Here is a 20,887-nt window from a genome sequence, read left to right on the forward strand (position 1 = left end):
ACACACAACCCCGGGGCTTTGCGAGATCACCTATCAGTGACAGACAAGTCTGCAGTTGCATGAATGAAAAAAAAAAGCTTTATTAAATGTGTGTAGAGAGCACGTTAGCACCTGCGCAAAAAATTAGGGTAAATCAGGGCACAGAAGCAGCCGGATGAAGCTGCCTGCGGCACAGCCCCACCGAGCAGAGCCTCAGCCAGGGCTTGGTTCAGCATCCACGAGCCTGAGCCTGGGGCCGAGGGTCCCCAGCGCCGTTAGCGGGTGGTGAGGGCGACCTGCTCCCGGGAGGAGACCACCTTCCCGTCCTGCACCTCCTCCACGATCGTGCGGACCTGGCGGGAGGACGTCATGGCTGTGCAAGGGAAGAGGGAGACGGTTATTCGGTGGGCAGGAGGGAGAGAGATTTCCTAACACAGGTGCTGCACGAGGAAGATGTGGGGAATTCCACGGGGTACCGGCTAACACGGCTTGGACCAGCTCTGTAAGGCTGGAAGAGGGAAGAGCCAGGCCGGTGAGCAGGCTCGGGAAGGCAAAGGGCCCACTCCCTAAATTCCTAGCGCGGTTTGGTTCTTTGGGTCTGCCTCCAGCTGCAGCGCTGGCTGCTCTGTCACAGGGCTCATTTAGGGCGAATCATTCCTGCGATAAAGGAATGCGAGGCATTTCCCTTCCTTACAGCTTTTTCCTGTGGTTACTCGTTGTAAGATGCTCGCACGCTGCCCTGGCTGCTGGCACTGCCTCAGCCGGCGAGGCGTGCCTGAGGACGGATCCTCGCCCAGGTTGGCAGCTGCTCTAAGAGCAAGCCTCAAAGCTGTGTGCGTGGCGTGTGGGGCAAGGTGCGCTCTTACCGTCCCTGCCGGAGTGCGAGGACATGGCAGAGGAGTACTGGGAAGAGATGCTGTAAGAGAAGGAGAAAAGAAAGAGAAGTTAGGGACAAACTTTATTGTTTTGAAGGCTCTGTACTGAGGCAGAGGAGCAAAACAGAGAAGTCTCATGGGACTGCGATAACATCTGCTGTGCTCGGTGTCTCCTGGAGTGCAAAGGGACCGTTGCCCCCTTCCAGCCGGGACCGGCGCCTGCTGCAGCATCCCGCTGCAGACAGAAGCCAGGGACAGAGCCATTGGGCTTCTGTGGCTGGCATGAATAGCAGCATGAGCCCTGAAAGCTGCAGTCAGGATGAGACCCTGGCCAGCAAATTTTCTGCTTACTGCCCACCCCCTCTGACCCCGCTGCCCCGAGCGAAGCCCTGTACGCACTGGGCGTCCTCGCCCTCCAGGAGGCGGCGGTACGTGGCGATCTCCTGCTCCAGGCGGCACTTGACGTCCAGCAGGACCCTGTACTCGTGGTTCTGGCGCTCCATGTCGCAGCGCAGCTCGCCCAGCTGCTCCTCCACGCTGGTGATCATCCCCTGCAGCTGGGCCAGCTGGGTGCCGTAGCGGTTCTCTGTGTCGGCCAAGGTGCCCTCCAGCGCCGCTTTCTGCGAGTGGAGGAGAAGGATGGGGTGAGAGGGGGACAAGGATGATGGGGAAGGGAGGGGACCAGCCGAGGGTCCCCCTGCCTGTGGGCAGCAGCCCCTCGTACCGTGCTGAGCTGGGACTGCAGGTCTATCTCCAGGCTCTGGATGGTGCGTCGCAGCTCCGTGATCTCCGTCTTGCCGCTCTGGAGCTGCTCCGTGTTGATGGCCACCTCCCGGTTCAGCTCCTCCGTCTGCCAGAAGGCCAAGCCGTGCCGTTACAGCCCGGGTGAGGGGGTTCAGCCTGGTGCCCCATGCGCCCCGCGGTGCCACGGGCAGGCGAGCGAGCTCACCTTGCTGAAGAACCACTGCTCGGCGTCCCTGCGGTTCTTCTCGGCCAGGCTCTCGTACTGCTCCCTCATGTCGGCCAGGATCTTGGTGAGGTCGATTCCAGGAGCAGCGTCCATCTCCACGCTGATCTCTCCACCCACCTGCCCACGCAGGGCGTTCATTTCCTGCAGGAAAAGAGACACATCAGAGTGGAATCACCATATTCTCACCATAACAAATTTCACATCACTCCTCCTATTCGCACCCAGCAGACGAAGCTCACAGACCTTCTTTCTGAAGGGATCACTGCCCTTCCCCATGTGCATGTGTCTTCTGACAGCCCTATTTGCAGGCAGTCCTGCACGCTGCACCTGGCCCCCTTTCCATTGCACACAAGGTCCATTTTGTCAGCACCAGTTTGTGCCTGGCTCCGTGCTCACCTCCTCGTGGTTCTTCTTGAGGTAGGCCAGCTCCTCCTTCAGGTTCTCGATCTGCATCTCCAGGTCAGCTCTGGCCAGGGTCAGCTCGTCCAGGACCCTGCGCAGGCCGTTGATGTCGGCCTCCACGCTGAGGCGCAGAGCCTGCTCCGTCTCAAACCTGCGGGCACACACTCACAGTTAACCCACGGAGCCCAGCCGATACAGATTTTTTCTTCTTTTCTTCCCTAGCTTGTGTATTTCTGCCAAGCACCTTGCATTACACGTGCATGCGCAGCTCTCTACAGAGCAGGAATGTCAGGACAGCGCTGTGTCCAGGAAGAGATGCTCACTTCCCAAATGTCCTGCAGTCAGCAGTGAGCTGGCAGTGTGGCTTCGGTTGCAGAAAGCAAAGGGAAGCCTTAAACGGGCTGGCTTTTCCCTCCCTGCTCCCAGGAGCACTGGAAGGCGTTGCACTTACTTGGTTCTGAAGTCATCAGCCGCCAGCCTGGCATTGTCAATCTGTAAGACGATGTTGGCATTTTCGACGGTAGCAGCAAGAATCTGGGAGGGAAAAAAAAGAAAGAGAAGGAGTGAAAAAGTCGTTCCGTAACTCGCATGCTGCTGTTGGTGTTCCTGTTCAGGACTGGAGCAGCACCGAACCGCCTGCCCTTGGGCTGGACTTCCACGGGGACTGCGGAGAGAGGCAGGATGCTCCTGCTCAATCCCTCCTTGGCACAAATTCGGTCTTGTGAAGGCACCGGCACGCGCACGTGTCGCAGCCTGTTCCCCCGCCGGAGCGGCATCTCCGGACACTCCCGCAGCGCTCGGAGTCCTGGCAGCGCCCTGGGCCACGTCTGGCAGCACCGAACGGCCCAGCCGAGAAGGAAAAGGGAGGTGAGGAGGGAGTGCCTTGTGCCCGGATTGCTTTCGTAATTGCACCCCGGGTGCGAATATTTGTTCTGGGATTCAGAAAATGATTGGCCATTTAATGAGCGGTAATTTCTGTAGCCACAAGCTAATGAAAAGCTCGCGCTGAGTTGTGATGCTTCGGGGGGTATTTTAGCAGTAATCCAGGCGTGAATATTGACGTCGCAATTTGCCAGCTGCGGAGGGAGGGAGGAAGGGTCTGCCTCGCCCTGGGCAGAGGCTTTCTGAGACCAGCAGTTCACTGCTCGCCTCCCCAGCTTTCCGTGCTGCAGGTCAGAGCACGCCCGATGGGCTGGAATCTGAAGAGGAGCATCGTGTCAAGGAGCCTTTCACCCCAACGTGAAGCCAGGAGAAAGGGAAAAGAACCGAAAAGTTCTAGGTAAGGGATTTCCCCCAGGGGTTGGCCAGAGCTTGCCAGTGGCCGCTGCCCCATTTCCCTGGCGTTTGCCATCACAGGCAGGACAGTTGCCCACCCGCACATCTCCGTCCCCTCTGGTGGAGCCTGGGCTGACTAAGGATGCTGTCACCTGGCTTAGGCAGTGCTGAAGGACCACGCAATCGGCTCCCAATGAGTAATATGGGCAGAGCTGGTCGTGGGGAGGAAAACGATGGCAGGGCAGGAGGGGAAGGACAGATTCAGATCCTTTTGCCCAAGGACCTTTGCCTAAAATCAGCTGGGGAGCTGTTAGGAACAAAGGAACAAGCTTGGCCGTGATTTCCTGTGCTGCGTTTCAGCACAGCTGAGTTCAGCACCTCTGAAGCCACCTACTACAACCCCTATGTCCTGGCTCCTCATGGCTTTTCACTCGAGCCTGTGTTTGCACCTCCCAAAGAAGAAGCATCCCATGGGGCAGTTCCTTCATTTCAAACTTCCCTCCTCAGCCTCCTATCAGGTTAGAAACAATCTGTTCTGTAGGATCTTCAGGAGAATCGCTTAGCATCACAGTTCGCATATCATTCTTCAGGAGTGAACAGGGGCAAGGAGATAATGTGTCCCTGCCTGCAGAGTGCTCAGTCAGGAGCCTGGCAGAGGCAGCACACACTTGGGGCACCGGCAGCATCGAGGAGAGGTGGGCGATGCCTGGCGTGGCAGCCTGCTCGCTGCAGCACGGCCGTGCAGCTGCTGATCACCGAGCCAGTGTCCGATACCCTCAGACTCCAGCTTTCCTGCTCGCCTTCCTCCCTGCACTCAAATAGCCAAGTAAAAACACATCCTTGTGCCTCGTGGAGGACGTGGTCCATAAACTGCTGCTAACAGGTTATGACTACGATTTCCAAGCAAGGTATTTCTCTTTTCCCATCTCAGACCATTACCTGTCATTTGTTAATTCTCGCCCCTTCGGGTTTTAGGAACAGGCTCATCTTTAAAACAAGTGACTTTAGGGAGGACTTTGATAATCGCAGCATCCTACCTTGCTCCTGAGCTCCTCGATGGTCCTGTAGTAGGGGCTGTAGTCACGGTCCGGACCAGGTCCCTGCTTCTTGTACCACTCCCGGATCTTGACCTCCAGGTCGGTGTTGGCGTCCTCCAGGGCACGCACCTTGTCCAGGTAGGCAGCCAGGCGGTCGTTGAGGTTCTGCATCGTCTCCTTCTCGCCGGCCGGGAGGATGCCATCGCCGCCCCCGAAGCCGCCTCCGAAGCCGCTTCCGAAGCCGGCCCCGAAGCCGGCCCCGAAGCCGGCCCCGTAGCTACCCCCGAAGGCAGCGCCCAGGCCCCCTCCGACGCTGCTGCAGTAGCTGCCCCCATAGCCGCTGCCCAGCCCCGAGACCATGCGGGAGGAGACGGAGTAGCTGCTGGAGCCTCCGTGGACGCTGGGGGCTCTGTAGCCTCCTCCGCGCACGCAGGAAAGCCTGCTGGAGCCTCCCCCAAGGCCCCCCAGGCCCTTGAGGGAGGAGGAGGAGGAGTACTGCCTGACAGTGGTGGTGCTCATGGCGAGGGGCAGTGGAGCTGTGGCGCTGGAGAGGGACACCCGGCTCGGCAGCGCAGACAGCGAGAGTGAGCTTCCCCCGGGCTTGGGGCCCTTTATAGCCCGGGCAGGAGGCGTTGCCGGCGCTTTTTTTTTTGTTGTTGCATTCCCGATGATTTTCATCACTCCTAAAATGTGAGCCAACTTCCAGAATCGTCATTTTTCCTTTGTTCTTTCATGCTTTTTGTCGTATTTCACTAGAAACACCTTATCTCACGAAGGGCGTTTTAAAACTTCTTCCGTTTCCAAGTAAATAGTCAGGTGTGATTCAAAGGAGGAGGCTCCTTGCTCAGGGCTACATTTTAATATTCCTTTGTAGTGTTAGCTCAGAAACAGAAATATTCAGCCTCTGTTTGAGTGGCGTAAATCAACATCTCTTTTGCTGTGTCTGTTTGTCCCAGCTACTGCAGTCCCCTGCTCACACCGTCCGCACAGCCCAGCTGCAGGACCACGACCACGCAGGGAAGCCCTAAATACATCCACATCTGTGAGCCCAGCGGTGCTGGAAGGAACTTGGCTGCCAGTCCTGGGAATGCAAGTCCTCTCTTTTATCCAGCATTGGAAAAGGAGTTAGTCCTTCGGGGCTCACTCAATTCTTCCCTTCGGAGACCACCCAAGAGCGGAGGAATAAGGAAAGGCGATAAGGAGTGGTTGTTCTCTCTGGTTCTTTGTGAAAAAGCCTTGCAAACTGTTCAGAAAGGGCAGGGCATGGCTACTAGCTGGAATAGCTTAAAAATCATGGGATTCTCCAGGAAAAAAGTGCAGAATTGCATCAAGCAGATGAAGGATGTTGGGAAAAGGGCTCCTGGTCACTGAGCACTGGGGAGCAAAGAGCTGGAAGCTGACACTAACGTGGCGTAGCAGCTAGCGCTAACACTGGTTTTGGTGTGAACATCCCAATCAGTTCTGAGCGGGGAGGACGACTTCAGTGTGAGCCTGGAGCTTACAGCTCCCGTGTAAAGAGGGATTTGGGGGATCCTGGCTGCCCTGCAGAGCGAGGAGGCTCCGGAGACCCATGTCCCACACGTGGTCGAGCTCGGCTGTCGGTTCTCCGTGCTGAACCGTGGCACGGACAGAAACCGCAACCCTGAGTGTCACTGGCAAATCATGCAGGGCGTGGAAGAGAAGATATTTCTCATGTGTGCGCACGGTGAGCTGTTTGACTGTGTTCATCGACAGGCCCCAACAACCTCTTCCCAACAGCCAACTAATTCGTTAGATCACTTGCCAGGAACGGGGGGAAAGAACTTGGAAATACGCAACGAAGGTACAGTCTAAGTAGCTTTGAATGGCACGACGCCCTCCCATCTGCGAAGACAGCTGGGAGCGATACGGGGCTGGGACGTGCCCTTGGGATTCCGCTCGCTGGCAGCTATGGGGAAGCACAGCGGCAGATGCGCCCGTTTGGAGGCAGATCCACAAGGCAGCCTGCTGGCAGAGGAGGAGGAGACCCAAAAGCTCCGCCGTGTGCTCCCCAGATGGAGGGCACCTTCGGTCTCTCGGTGGAGGCACCTTCTCGTCGCGTGAGCGCCAGCAGCCGAGGCACGGAGCCGGCTGACACCCACATTTCACTCCTCTCCTCTTCGGATGCAGCACGAGGCAGCATGGGGGAGGCAGGGGCCGGGAGCTCCGAGCCCGGCACTTTCTTCTCCAGCTCCATCCACAACTTCACCCGGATAACAGCAAGAGGCAGAGCTCACGGATCATCCCCGCTGAAAGGGGACCACCAGCGACACCACCAAATCCCCCTGCAAGCCCAAACCCTCAGCCTGGATGCTGGTGAAGCCCTCAGGACAGCCAGCCAGCAGCGGTAACCGGCTCCCCACAGCCCCTGCATAGGATGCAAAACCATCGCAGCGTTACGAGGCTGACAGCGTGTTCGTACCTTATGTGAAATTGCCTTTTCTTTCATCCTTTGTTTTCTATTTAACCGCTATAAGTGTCATAAAAACACACGTCGCTCAAAGTGTCTAGGATACTTTGATAATACCGCCCAGCAGCAATTAAAATTACGAGGTGTTAATTAAGACTTAAAACAACAAATTAAAAATTCTAAGTTGTTATTTAGCATGACCTCCCATTGAACACAACCACTAATGACTACATATTGTTTGTTTCACCTTCTCTTTTAAATAAAAGGCCAACTATTAATAAATCAGACTCCCATGCACACTGTGAGCCTATTTCTTGTACATTTCAAAATCAAAATGCCATTTCTATGGCACAACAGTCATTTCTCGGTAGCGTGTTGGTGTTTAAACATGCCATTGTGTCTTCAGGAGGCAAATGGAGATAAAAATCTAGCTCCAAACGTGTGTTCAGCACACAGACTTGGTAGGTGGAAGTACTTGGACAAAAACACATCTGTTTTAGTGGGCTGATGAAGTTTGCCCTAGTGTCAGATTATCAAACAGGAGTTCCCTAAAAGGAGTTGAAAATCCACACCTTCGTATCTCTTCATAAAGTGGTCTTTTATGTCAGATTAATTCCCTGTATCCTAAGAAGTCAATCCGTCTTTCTGGAATAAAATCCCTCTTTCTGAAACCTGCCTCAAGCTGCCGCTGCCTGTCTGCATAAGCCACCACCTGCAGCTCCCTCCGCGATGGGTTTCTTAAGGTGAGGACTAATTGTTAGCGCTTTAGGCAGGAGAGAATCCACATCTGCTTTCCACACCTATCTTGCAATTTGCAGTAGCAGGCGTAATTAAAATAGGGGATTTTGTCAGCGAGCTGGTATTTATTGTTTTTACAGCAGCATGGATGTGCCTGGGCTTTTCCAGGAGAAAAATAGAAAGCAAGGACGGATTCCAGAGAGGCTCCTTCAGCATCTCCACGCCGGGAGTCGCAGGGCAGGGGGCTCAGAGGAGCTGCGAGAGGTCCTGGCGGTCCCTGCACCGCCCGTGGGGAGATCTGGGGGTCCCTACGAGGTGACCTGGGGAGTCCGTCCCCTCCCTTCTGATCCATCTTTGCTCCACGCCCGCCCGCATCCCGCGCGGAGCCCTTGCGGGTGCAGCAGTCGCAGGGACGGCAGAGCTGCAGCAGCATCGCCTCGGGGCAGGATTTGTGCCCTGTGATTTACTCGTGGGCCGTCCGCCACCAGTGTCGGTAGCGGCAGAGCGGTGGTAGTTGTCTTCCTAACCACAGCACTCCTTCCCCGGGATGTGTCTGTGTGTCCTTTGGTGGGATCCCAGTGGAAATGAGATCACTGGTCGTCAGCCGTGAGCTTCTAAGCCAAAGCCGCGTGTACCGCAGCTCGGGAGATGCTGGGCGTGCTTTCGGCTGGCTCGCTCGGGTACCAGCGCCGTGCTGTAACCCCGGGGGGGGTGCAGGCTGCAGGGGGCACACGGAGCAGAGTGCCCTGCGATGGATGGGTTGGGTGCAGCCCACCCGAAAACAGGCAGGGCTGCACGGGGCTGCACCCGGAACCAGGCAGGAGCCAGCTCAGGGCTAGACCAGGCACCCCTGCGCCTTCTCGCAGCACGGGTGCACTGTGGGCATCCTTCCAGTGTTTTAGGAAAAAAAAAAAAAAAAAAAGAATTCTGTCTTATATCTGCATACAATGCAGGCAGTTTTTCTGGAAAGGGGACTTAAAGCTATGTGGCCAGCTCTGTTCTCACACACATTGAGTGGCACCTTTCTGAATCATGCCATTGATCTAAAAGGTGGATTTATGAAGTAATATGGCAGAACCCAGCCAAGAATGTGTCTGGACTGGCTTTCCAGGAACAGCTGGGCCGGCTGACGGCACCGAGACCTGCTGCGTCAGGAACACCACTGAGAGCCGGGAGAAATACCTCCCGAAGAGCTTCTGTCACTGCTTCAGAGCCCATACCCACCACTTACGAGCCCTCCTTCTCAGCACCCCTTAGCAGTGCCTTGGGAGCAAGGACTGAACAAAGCTGTATTTCTAGAGGGGCACCACCCCACGTATCCCTAACCCATCTGCGGCCTCACTTCACCACAAAACCTGTGTCTGCACTGCACGACGGCTGGGGCAGGGCCAGGAGGGGAGCCGCCTGCAGGGTCCTGGCTGCGCGTCCTGCTTTTTGTTCCCTTCCTTGCTTGGGCTCGCTGATCTAAAAGCTTCAGCTCTGCCGTCACCGGACGTGGCAGCACAGAAATTCACAGTGCCTCGGCTGAGCCGAAACCCCTCTCAAGTCTCACCTCCCGTGACCCTGTAACCGGCTCCTCTCCCAGTTCCTCTCTCCACCTCCACCCACAGCAGCTGCCCTCAGCGAAGCAGCAAGGTCTTGGGTGTTCAGAAGCGTGGGTGTCTGACCCACCGTCTGCAAACCAGCGATGGAGAACGTTGCTGCTTCCAGAGGAGCTTTGTCCTACAGCTAGCGGGGCAGCCTGGCCCTACGGAGCGATGCCGCAAGATGCCACAAGACCCAGGTTTGCACGAATGCCAAAAGCTTTATTTGATTTCCAAGCACGGCGCTTAGAGAAAGGGTGAGGGACGCAGCAGTGTGATAAAAAGAGAAGCTGATTTTCCGGAGCTGCGTAGCCAGAGCACACAAGCTGGCGTCTTCTGGCGCTTTGCTGCGGGAGGTCTGCAGGAAACCGCGCAGCCGGCTTAGCGGGCAGCCTGGGTGATCTGCTCGCGGGAGGAAATCACCTTCCCGTCCTGCACTTCCTCGAAGATGGTGCGGATTTGGCGGGTAGTTACGGGTGCTACGGCGGAGAAAGAAGGAACCGTTAGTTATTTAAAGCGTCTTGTAATAAAATTTCGTGGGTGGATCTGTTACTACCAGCAGCTGCCTCAGAAATGCAATTAAAAAATTCAGTGTTCCTGCTCCTAAATGCTATAGCATAGCTTCAGTCTACACCAATAGTCTTCTAAAACATGGTTTTGGTATATCATAAGAATCATTTCTGTCAATTCACATTTGGAAAAGCTAATAGAGTAGTTATTTTATTGTGTAGTAAGTATGAGTCTGTACTAAGATGGTGATAAGGATGTGACAGCTCGGTGTGATCAGTGCTTCAGAACTGAGGCGTTCTTACCTTCTTTCACAGGCTGCGAGGTGTAGTGAGAAGACATGCTGCAGGAGGGGAAAATGGAATATGGTCAGAAAGGGGAAAAGAGTGAGCGGTCCCTAGGACAAAATCAGTATTTTAAACCCTGCCTTTCCTTCTTGCACCAGTATATTATTGAAATGCCTTCAGAAAACTACTTCATGTTAAGATTTAGAGGAAGAAAATGATACAGAGGTATGTGGGGGGGGGATTCAGGCATTAAGGCAGCACCCTGCCTGGCTGCAATGAGCAGCGGTGGTTCCTGCTCCTTCCCCAGGGATGCTGCAGGGCCATAATAACCCCCGGGCTGTTCTGCATGAGCAGGAGTGAAAACGGAGACCTGGTGGCATGCCACGGGTCAGGAAAAGGGCTCACAGGATCCTCCAAGGAACACAGGCTGCTCATTTTTTATTTCCTTTGCTACCACCCGTCCCCTCCCACCCCAAGCAAAGCCCTCCTGTACGCACTGGGCGTCCTCGCCCTCCAGGAGGCGGCGGTACGTGGCGATCTCCTGCTCCAGGCGGCACTTGACGTCCAGCAGGACCCTGTACTCGTGGTTCTGGCGCTCCATGTCGCAGCGCAGCTCGCCCAGCTGCTCCTCCACGCTGGTGATCATCCCCTGCAGCTGGGCCAGCTGGGTGCCGTAGCGGTTCTCTGTGTCGGCCAAGGTGCCCTCCAGCGCCGCTTTCTGCGAGTGGAGGAGAAGGATGGGGTGAGAGGGGGACAAGGATGATGGGGAAGGGAGGGGACCAGCCGAGGGTCCCCCTGCCTGTGGGCAGCAGTCCCTCGTACCGTGCTGAGCTGGGACTGCAGGTCTATCTCCAGGCTCTGGATGGTGCGTCGCAGCTCCGTGATCTCCGTCTTGCCGCTCTGGAGCTGCTCCGTGTTGATGGCCACCTCGCGGTTCAGCTCCTCCGTCTGCAAGAAGGCCAAGCCGTGCCGTTACAGCCCGGGTGAGGGGGTTCAGCCTGGTGCCCCATGCGCCCCGCGGTGCCACGGGCAGGCGAGCGAGCTCACCTTGCTGAAGAACCACTGCTCGGCGTCCCTGCGGTTCTTCTCGGCCAGGCTCTCGTACTGCTCCCTCATGTCGGCCAGGATCTTGGTGAGGTCGATTCCAGGAGCAGCGTCCATCTCCACGCTGATCTCTCCACCCACCTGCCCACGCAGGGCGTTCATTTCCTGCAGGAAAAGAGACGTGTCTTCATGGATCCACCAATCCGTGCATAGAGATGTTCTTCTCAAGACAGCTTTTGAGGAAAGACAGCATCCTCCTGCACATATTTCTGGGGCAGGTAGCAGTGGGGACCAAACTGGGGCCTATGCTCTGCTATCACAAATAAATAATCCAAATTGTTTCTAAAGAAATCTCCATTTGAGTTAAATCTGGCTTCCTTCTGATAATAAATTAGAGCCTGCAGTTGGCTTCATTGCTCGTGAGATCGATCTGCCATGCTTGGAGCTGCTGGGATATCAATAAATCTCTAACAGCTACGGTGGACATTACTGAAATATCAAGTGGTGAACGGGTTTTACCCCGGCTCCAGGGGGGATGCACTGTCATCCATAACACATCATCTCTGCTTCCCTACCAGCAGGTCTCATCTTCTCCCCCAGCAAAGGAAATCCAGCATAGGATATAGGACTGGACCACTGCTCCTATTTCTGGGCACTGGCTGGAGACTTTTCTGAGCCCGGCTCCGTGCTCACCTCCTCGTGGTTCTTCTTGAGGTAGGCCAGCTCCTCCTTCAGCGATTCAATCTGCATCTCCAGGTCAGCTCTGGCCAGGGTCAGCTCGTCCAGGACCCTGCGCAGGCCGTTGATGTCGGCCTCCACGCTCAGGCGCAGAGCCTGCTCCGTCTCAAACCTGCGGGCACAGGAACAGTGAGGAAGGACACAGGAGATCTTGCCCTGCTGGGACAGAGCCCCTCGAATGCTGCCCACGTCCTCCACACTGCTAGCATTGTGTCAAAGCTGCGTGACCCCCGTGGTGCACGCACCGCCTTCTGATGGTGAGTGCTTGTGAGTGAGGGGAACACCTGACAGGTAGCACGGTGTCCCCCTGAGTCCTTAATACTGCCTTCCCCCTGATACGATGGGGTTTTGTCACTGGGTCCGGGCACTGCTGAGCTATAACGCACAAAAATTAAAAGCATAGCGGAGGCTCAGGGCAAGCTGTCTGTGCAGGAGAGCTCACGCAGAGAGCGACAAGCAGTGGGAATACAATGGTGAAGGTCTGGATGGAAGCAAGACGATCCCTACGTGCCTACAAGATTTAGGTAACGAGCTGCTTTGGAAATTACACCTTCATTTTTAAGGCTTTGCTTCCAAGTTGCCTTTTTGGGTTTGGGATGGTTAATTTTTCCCCTCATTTCATCGAACATCTCTGCAGACTCTGTGCCCTGCCTCCAGGAAATGTGGCTTACTTGGTCCTGAAGTCGTCGGCTGTCAGCCTGGCGTTGTCAATCTGCAGGAGGAGGTTGGCGTTGTCGACTGTGGCCACCAGCACCTGGAGGGTGAAGGATAAAGAGAAAGCACAAAAGGGTTGTCAGAAATGCCTCCTGGCTGATCAGCGCACACGTGAGGCAGTAGGGACAGGAACAATTTGAGGGAAGTTTGGGATTTCCTTAACTGAAGACTACACTGAGTCACGACAAGAAGTGAGGCACAGCTGAGATTGACAGCGTCTGATGTCCTCCCTTTCTTAAAACTCCGTGACCTCCGCTTCCAAAATTCCATCACTAAGGTGTTTCAAAAGGCGGCATGAAGTCACACGAGGTGGGTGAGATCAGACAACAGCATTTGTTCCCATGCTCCGGGGCACGTGGTGATTATGCAAGGGTCGGGAAGGAATCGCCGCTCTCCCATCCACGGCACCGTGCGCAGATGGACCAGCAGGCGCTTGTGTTTGGCAGCCCTTGTGCCGTTTGTTCTGGGATGGGTTTAATTTGTTGACTGCAGAAATGGAGCAAAGTGCGGTGAGCAGGTGCCTGCAGCTTCTGGTTTTTTATATTACAAATAAAGGAGCAAATAACCCATGCTGGGAAAAGACTCGGGGCAGAGCCTGGGAGGACATCAGGTACGGTGCCAAGGAGACAGATTTGTACGGAAGCAGTAACAGAGAAGAACAAAGTCAACTGTTTAGCATTTCCCCTGAAATGGGATGTTGAGAATCAAACCAGAACTGGGGGGAATCCTGCCTGGGTTGGTGGCTTTGCAGCACGCCTGGCCCTGTGGCAGTGACTGCTGAAAGGAGGCAAAAAACTCACAGCTGGCGAGTTCCATCTTTTTCTCCTTAGTGCCTAAATCACATCATTACCGAGGAGCTGAAATAAGGGACAGTGGTCTGCATAGTCGTTGACTGGGTGTTTACAAATACCACGTGGTGTTTCATACTCTGCAGACACCTAAACTTTCCCAAGTATGCATTTTAAAGTCTTGGGAAATGCACATTATCGGTGCAGATTTGTCTCTAATTCTTCATCTTTGCACTATGTCCTTTTACATCTGCTTCTTCCAGTGAAAATGGTCTTTGTTTCCACCTAGAAGGATGCAATCAAGAACTGACATTGAGAAATCTCTGAGTTCCCAGCCTGGCACTCTGTGTGTGTATCTGAGGCACGCGGTTACCTAACTAATTAGAGGTAGCGGTGAGTGTTTCTGCTTCCTCTCTGATTATGAGACATCCCACCGCGTTAATCACAGCATCCTACCTTGCTCCTGAGCTCCTCGATGGTCCTGTAGTAGGGGCTGTAGTCACGGTCCGGACCAGGTCCCTGCTTCTTGTACCACTCCCGGATCTTGACCTCCAGGTCGGTGTTGGCGTCCTCCAGGGCACGCACCTTGTCCAGGTAGGCGGCCAGGCGGTCGTTGAGGTTCTGCATCGTCTCCTTCTCGCCGGCCGGGAGGATGCCATCGCCGCCCCCGAAGCCGCCTCCGAAGCCGCTTCCGAAGCCGGCCCCGAAGCCGGCCCCGAAGCCGGCCCCGTAGCTACCCCCGAAGGCAGCGCCCAGGCCCCCTCCGACGCTGCTGCAGTAGCTGCCCCCATAGCCGCTGCCCAGCCCCGAGACCATGCGGGAGGAGACGGAGTAGCTGCTGGAGCCTCTGTGGACGCTGGGGGCTCTGTAGCCTCCTCCGCGCACGCAGGAAAGCCTGCTGGAGCCTCCCCCCAGGCCCCTGAGGGAGGAGGAGGAGGAGTACTGCCTGACAGTGGTGGTGCTCATGGCGAGGGGCAGTGGAGCTGTGGCGCTGGAGAGGGACACCCGGCTCGGCAGCGCAGACAGCGAGAGTGAGCTTCCCCCGGGCTTGGGGCCCTTTATAGCCCGGGCAGGAGGCGTTGCCGGCACTTTTCGTCACCCCTGACACTCGTAGCCAAATTCCAGAATCATCATTTTTCTCTCCCCTGTTTTCTCGTCTTTTGTCACATCCCACTAGGATCACTGCACACAGAACCTGCTCTTTCCGCTTTCGTTCCCAGCACCCAGGCGTGATTCAGGACTGAAGGCTCCTTGCTCAGGGCTACGCTTTAGCATTTTGCTGTTGCACCTGAGAGCGGAGGTGCTCACTCCAACTCCACCCTGCTGCTTCTTCGTGAAGTAACAAGTGAATCCCCCATGACATGCTGAGTTGCCCACGAGTGTCTTTTACCCTGAAAATCTACAAATCTATTTATTTGCTTTTTAAAAGAGTCGAAAGCCAACGAAAGCTGCTGACTTAAGAGCTCTGAGCATCCATAATCTTTATATTGGGCTGATCCGAAGCCAGATGGAAATGTTCCACCCAGGACCTCTATCCCAGGACAAGCACAGACCTGGCAGCGTTTGAGTACCGATACTGCGCTTGGCAGAAATCTTGTAGTTCAAAACAGAAGGAACTCCATTAATTTCTGCTTACGTTCTGGCGTAAGGTGAATCTCTGCGGAGATTGGAAAGTCCCCTTAGCAGTGGTGTTTCAGTCTCTTTAAACTGCAGGTGCCTGACGCTTCCCATTTGCACCCGGGTGGGGGAGTCGAGCCTCCCGACAGCTCCTGCTCTGCTCCATCGCCTTTCACAAACTGCACAGAAGCAGCCCCTGACTTCTGCAAGGTTTGTAGAAGCCAAAAGTTTCTGTGCTTCGCTTTCTTCTACCTCATTGCCGAGGCGAGTTGTAATGTTTAGATAGTCTAAATCAGATAAAAATAGTTGGAACTGCAATATGCACCCACTGCCAGGACACTTTACGTACAATTCGGTGGGAAGAATAAGATCAGCCCTCAGCTACACTTCTGCCTGGACGCAGATCTGCTTTTTGCTGCAGATTTGGAGCTGCAAGACAGTAATGCTAACTTAATTAAGCGGGACCAGTGTTGCCTGAGTGATGGGCAACACAAACAGCAGTGAGGAGCAGGAGCACCATCTGCAAAGCAGAGGGTTTAAGCAGGAGAACCCGGAGGAGATGTGCAGAGGTGAGGTAATGCAGCCATCCCGATAGCCACACCTGTGCCGTGTTATTAAGGGATTGAGCCTTGTGATTATAGTAATGCAGCCGGACAGGTATTAGCGTGAAAAAAGCAGCAGAGAACCAGGAAGGGAGACACTGCACTGTTTTATTCTTTGCTCGGGAAAAAATAATAAAAAAAAAATCCTTTTAGTGGTGTGGCGCCAGGTCTTGCAGTACGCAGTGGAAAATCGCACACCCAACCAGCTGGCCTACCCGGCTCCAGAGATGTCATTCACGGATAAGAGGAGTTATTCTTTCTTTTAACAGAGGTGCCTGTGAGGTAGCGAAAGAGCAATAGGGATTAGGAAGCCTTTTGTGATTTCTCTCCTGTGGTGATCCCCTTCCTTCCCGGGCCCCCTCTGGCTGTTTTCACGTTCTAAGCACTTAACTGATTTTGGAGTTGCTAAAAGGTTCCCAGAGCCTCACCCTGGGTAATTCGCGGTGCCTCCTTTCTTTCATCTGTTCCCTCAAGGACACAACAGCAACAACGCTGGTAGATCTCAGGGACTTAACAGAGTCACGCTCTCGGCCCTCAGCAGCTTGCGGAGGGGTTATAGGATTTTTCCGGGTAGCCCCCCCAGGAAGCAGCGTAACCAGAAGCAAACCCCGGATCCTCCCAGCCAAGGGCTCTGGTCTGTGACAGCACTGCCTCGGAGCTGACCTGCTTCGCATTTGGGGTCTGGGCTCTTGGGCTGCACACGTGCCACGTCCCCGCGAGAGCTGGGGGAAAGGAGGGGACCGGGAGCACCCCGCCACCGAAAAAAGGCACAGCACGTGGATGTGCGCGCTCGGCTTGCGGCACGGACCCGTGCAACCCGGCGAGGCTCCCATCAGCGTTCGCTGCTGGCCCGCTTCCCTCCGAAGCGGGGGGGGTACGGCGTTTCCCAACAGTCCCCCCTGTGGCACAGCGTCGTGGGGGAGCTGCGTGAGAGCCATCCCTTGGCCACCCCTGCGCCGGGCTGCTCCAGGTGTGCTGGCTTTGCTCGTGTTCCGACTCCCAGCGAGCACCCTCCGGCTCCAGGCAGCTCCCGCGTTGGCCCCGAGCCCCTCGTGTCGGCCCAAACCTGTGCCGTCAGCTCTGGCTCCCTGCTCGGGTCACCCCCGCCACACAGAGAGGCAAAACCCCACAGGGAGGAAATAGCAGGATTTGGGGCTTTTATTCCGCACCATCAGAGTTCAGATGTTCAGCCCATGTTTAAGCTCTTTTATTGCAGCTGGGAAGCGATCTGGAACTGGAGATTGTCCTGCGGAATCGGCTTTTCCTGGTCTTTTCTGATCAACGTGCTGGCAGCCCGCTGCTGCCCAGACCTCTGGCTGGGTGCCGCTCAGCGATCCCAAACTCAAATCCCAAGCACTGGGGGACCAAAACCCTTCGCGCCGAGCTGCCCTCGCGCCGAGCCCTGCCGGCAGGGCACGGAGTGACGCAGCCGGAGCCGTGCCGGAGCAGCGTGCAGCGCTGCAGCTATTTTGTGCTGCGGGAGGAATTCAACCTCCCAGGCTCTCCTGAAACACTCGCCCACAATAAATTCCCTTGAGACAAAAATACATCATCGCGCTCGGGAGATGGTATCGGCGTCTGTTCCAGCGAGACGCACGTCGCAGATGCTATCTCGCCCTCAGGTGTGCTGCAGGGTGGGATGGAGAGCGGAACCGCTCGCTTTGCGCGGAGGGGAAATTCATCTGCTGGGGGTGGACAAGCAGAAAGGCAGCGTGGTGAGGGTTGGCGTGAAAAGGCCTGGGGTCAGCGTGTTGCGTTTGCCTCAAACAATAGCGCTTAATTGGGCTTTTAATGTAATGAATAAGAGCTAATTAGGAGTCACTGGGTTTCCCCTGTGGGCCGGGTTCTCCCGAGTGCATCTCCCAGCAATTCACAGCTCGGTAGAAACTAGCTAAAGGTCGCAACCCTGAGAGCGATGTCTCCTGCAGGAAGGGAATGGCAGGCTGGGGCTGTGCTCCGTCACTCTGAACAACACCGAGATGGGTAACAAATGCACCGAGGCGTGGAGTGAAATATGCTGCCTTTGTTCCTATCTGGGCTTCTGATTCTTTATCAACTGCTAGGACGTGTCCTGACAGCCCCCACACATTATCTGCAAAAAAAAAAAAAACATTCTTAGATTTGTTACCATGAAAGGAAACGTGGTGGTGTGCGTGCAATGGAAACTCCCTCCTGGGCAGGCTCGGGGCATTGAGCCATGGGGCAGCGGGCACAGCCAGGGGTGGGACCGGGTGGTCCCTAAGGTCCCCAACCACGCCGTGACCCCGCGGTTCTGTGACCCCGCACTGTCCTTCTCCAAACTGGGTCCCGCCAGCGGTACCGCCAGGCCTTGCTCTGCCTTCAGGCAGCCTCCACCAGCAGCCGGAGGCAGTCCCACGGCACCACCGGGCTCTCAGCCTTTTCCCCCTCTCGGTGCGCGTGAAAGAGGGCGATGCTGCCCCGTGCCGGTGGTGCCCCAAGCCGTTAGCAGAGCACCAGCCCGCAGCGTGGTCCTGGCCCCGCTCCATTCGGTGCCTCGGCTCCCCGGCGAGCACCTCCCTGGAGCTCCGAGCCCCGCTCTGCCTCCTGCAGCGTGGCGAGGAGATCCCACTCGGAAGCGATCCCCGGTGAATCAGCGCTGAGCACGCGGCCACTCCGCACGCTGCTGCTCGGCTCGGCCGAGGGGACGGGTGGCGCTGAGCAGTGCGGTCGTCTCGGCTTCGCTCGGGGCTGGCAGACCCGGCTGGCGCTGGGTGGGCTTGCAGCAGGCACTTCGAGCTCCTTCCCCCTGGCCCTGCTGCAGTTTCACGCCCTCGCGGCCCCCCAGGCGCTGTGACCTCCCGCCGTGTCACCAGCTCACCGAGCCGAAGTCCGGCTGAGCGCTTTTCGGCTGGCACGTTTTAGCAACAAGGTTTTAGCAATCGGGACGCTAAATTGGGTTTGAACGCAACCGGCCTCGTCTCCAAAGGCCTGCTCAGCCCTTCTGTCCTTGCTGGGGGGCGAGGGACCCCCTCAGCTCGCCTCCCTCCCCGGTGACCCAGGCCAGCAACGCGCCGAGCCGGGACGGAAGGTGGGGAATCCCTGCTCCAGAGCCCAGAGCCCTGCCCCTGAAGCCCTTCGAGGTGCTGCCAGAGCCGTGCCCAGGGAGCCCTTGGGTCTGGTAAAGGAGGGGCAGGCGGACAAAGCCGTGCTTGTGTTACCCCAGACAAAGGAATGCTTTGTGTGTCTGAGGCAGAGCCAAACTCCCCAGGTACCACAGGCTGTTTGGGCTCTATCTCCACAGCAAATTCCAACCTTCGGAGTTTCCCACATTATTTATTTATTTATTTTTTTCGGCGTCTGTCTTCCAGATAGCAAGCAGCTCCTGCGTTTCCTCACCTCTCGTCTCGGTGTGGCAACGCGATCCCGCCCCGTCTGCTCGCTCCCCTCGCCTCTGAGCGGGGCCGGGAGCTGGGCGCGCACTTTCCCATGCCGACTGCAGGCAGCGAGCGGCGGCTCCGGCTTTCATTCTTCGCCCGCACCCAGCACCCACAGTGACTCCGAGCCTCCCGGCCGCGCAGGGGAACGCGGCTCGGGGACACTCACGGCGCTGGCAGCAGGGCGAGGCCGAGCAGCCCCGAGACACCCGGGGAAGGGCGGCGATCGCCCTCCTGCAGCTCGTCCTTCCCCCTGCCCCGGGGTGGGGCCGGTTACGCCCGGTGACCCCCAGGGGGATGTGACGGGGACCCCTCCGGGATTTCGCGGCCCTCCTGGTCCCAAAGCTTGCCCCGATCCCCTGTGCAGAGCCACACCGTGAGCACGGCCCCGATGACACCGGAGGGTGGGTGCAAGCGATGCCCTGGCAGAGAGGAATTGTTAGGGAAACCCCTCTGGCTGGGGTCCTGGCGCTGAGATTGGCCCCATTTGGAGGGGGGGGTTGGTTCTGACCCCCTATCCTGACCCCCTCCCGGCCTTCCTTCTTGTTCCCTGGGGGCTGATGGTGCCCGTGGCCATTCCCCTGTTGTGGCAAGGCTCTGGTGCGGACCAGGCGTAGGGGGTCCGGGTCCCCTCCTGTGGGGGGGGACGGGGGGGGCAGCCTGGCTCCTGGGGAGGGGAGGGGAGGGGAGGGAAGGGAAGGGAAGGGAAGGGAAGGGAAGGGAAGGGGAAGGGAAGGGAAGGGAAGGGAAGGGAAGGGGAAGGGAAGGGAAGGGAAGGGAAGGGAAGGGAAGGGAAGGGAAGGGAAGGGAAGGGAAGGGAAGGGAAGGGAAGGGAAGGGAAGGGAAGGGAAGGGAAGGGAAGGGAAGGGAAGGGAAGGGAAGGGAAGGGAAGGGAAGGGAAGGGAAGGGAAGGGAAGGGAAGGGAAGGGAAGGGAAGGGAAGGGAAGGGAAGGGAAGGGAAGGGAAGGGAAGGGAAGGGAAGGGAAGGGAAGGGAAGGGAAGGGAAGGGAAGGGAAGGGAAGGGAAGGGAAGGGAAGGGAAGGGAAGGGAAGGGAAGGGAAGGGAAGGGAAGGGAAGGGAAGGGAAGGGAAGGGGCTGCCCCAGCCCCGTTGCGCTGGGGTGACACATGCCACTGCCCCCGGAGCAGTCCCTATAAGCTGCGCTGTCACTTCCCACGCGGTTGTAACGATCTGGCCGCTCGTTAATGCATACTTGGCGGGCGGTTTAATGAAGTCATTAACCGGGCTGAAGCAGCCCGTGCCCGAGAGGTGCCCGACCACAAACCTCCCCGGCAGCCCCGTGCCTCGTGGCCGCGATCTCGTGGCGCTGCCCCTCGCCCCTCGCCCTGGTGCCCCCGGTGCTGGGCGGCGCAGCTCCACCCGGGAGCCCCGGTGGTTCGGAGCCCCGGAGGTTTGGGGCCCGGATGGTTTGGAGCACACTAATGATTTTCCGCAGGGGACTTCAAAGAGGAGAGACAAAGCCTCCTGTCGGCTGGCTGGCTGGCATCAGGCAATTACCTGCCCGCGCCTGGCACCGCGCTCGCTCCGCGCTCTTGCCTGGAGCGCAGCTGATCCTCCTGATAGGCAACAGCAATTACGGGCTGCGTCCTCCCAGGCTGCTCTTTCCCCTGGTTTTTTGTTGGTTTTTTTTTTTTTTTTGACACAAATAACTGCGCTCAAGCAGCCGCTGCAGGGAAGGGCAAATGCTTGTGATCCCCCCCCCACCCTGCTTCCCTGCACCGCAGCTCCTGGAGAGCCCTCGGCAGCCTCGGTGGCGGTGCCAGCAGCTGGGGGGGGGCTCGAAGTGATATGGGGGGCACGGGGACGTGGCGGGGGGGGCGTGCTGAGGATGCTCTGGGGCTTTTCAGGTCCTCCCACAGGGCTGGGCTAAGCCTTGCAGGGACCCACT

At 57.0% G+C, this 20,887-nt stretch overlaps 2 protein-coding genes across 3 annotated transcripts; both read right to left on the minus strand.

The window, feature by feature from the left end:
* Positions 1-55: 55 nt before the first annotated feature.
* Positions 56-5,161, minus strand: LOC308181469 (keratin, type I cytoskeletal 14). Its single transcript, XM_080564801.1, has 8 exons — positions 4,539-5,161; positions 2,678-2,760; positions 2,221-2,377; positions 1,804-1,965; positions 1,579-1,704; positions 1,254-1,474; positions 846-895; positions 56-352 (listed from the first exon to the last, which is right to left on the minus strand). The coding sequence occupies exons 1-8, from the start codon at positions 5,055-5,057 to the stop codon at positions 255-257; spliced, it is 1,416 nt and encodes a 471-aa protein (XP_080420927.1). The 5' UTR covers positions 5,058-5,161; the 3' UTR covers positions 56-254.
* Positions 2,484-14,405, minus strand: LOC308181475 (keratin, type I cytoskeletal 14-like). Of its 2 annotated transcripts, XM_080564810.1 has the most exons (8): positions 13,822-14,404; positions 12,535-12,617; positions 11,819-11,975; positions 11,129-11,290; positions 10,904-11,029; positions 10,579-10,799; positions 10,100-10,137; positions 9,489-9,766 (listed from the first exon to the last, which is right to left on the minus strand). In XM_080564810.1, the coding sequence occupies exons 1-8, from the start codon at positions 14,329-14,331 to the stop codon at positions 9,669-9,671; spliced, it is 1,395 nt and encodes a 464-aa protein (XP_080420936.1). In that variant the 5' UTR covers positions 14,332-14,404; the 3' UTR covers positions 9,489-9,668. The 2 variants fall into 2 exon arrangements, with proteins under 2 accessions (XP_080420935.1, XP_080420936.1); XM_080564809.1 differs by lacking the exons at positions 9,489-9,766; positions 10,100-10,137 and adding an exon at positions 2,484-2,544 and having other exon boundaries at positions 13,822-14,405.
* Positions 14,406-20,887: the final 6,482 nt, after the last annotated feature.

Source organism: Anser brachyrhynchus, assembly GCF_964034855.1.
Source record: "Anser brachyrhynchus genome assembly, chromosome: 22".
Taxonomy (NCBI): domain Eukaryota; kingdom Metazoa; phylum Chordata; class Aves; order Anseriformes; family Anatidae; genus Anser; species Anser brachyrhynchus.

Excerpts from the sequence above, each read along its gene's own strand:
- LOC308181469 (XM_080564801.1), bottom strand. The coding sequence starts at position 5,057 with ATGAGCACCACCACTGTCAGGCAGTACTCCTCCTCCTCCTCCCTCAAG. Across the intron at positions 1,475-1,578 it reads TGCAGTCCCAGCTCAGCACG|AAAGCGGCGCTGGAGGGCAC; the intron begins GTACGAGGGGCT and ends CTCCACTCGCAG. Across the intron at positions 896-1,253 it reads CTGGAGGGCGAGGACGCCCA|CATCTCTTCCCAGTACTCCT; the intron begins GTGCGTACAGGG and ends CTTCTCTTACAG.
- LOC308181475 (XM_080564810.1), bottom strand. The coding sequence starts at position 14,331 with ATGAGCACCACCACTGTCAGGCAGTACTCCTCCTCCTCCTCCCTCAGG. Across the intron at positions 12,618-13,821 it reads TCGAGGAGCTCAGGAGCAAG|GTGCTGGTGGCCACAGTCGA; the intron begins GTAGGATGCTGT and ends TTCACCCTCCAG. Across the intron at positions 11,030-11,128 it reads AGCAGTGGTTCTTCAGCAAG|ACGGAGGAGCTGAACCGCGA; the intron begins GTGAGCTCGCTC and ends GCCTTCTTGCAG.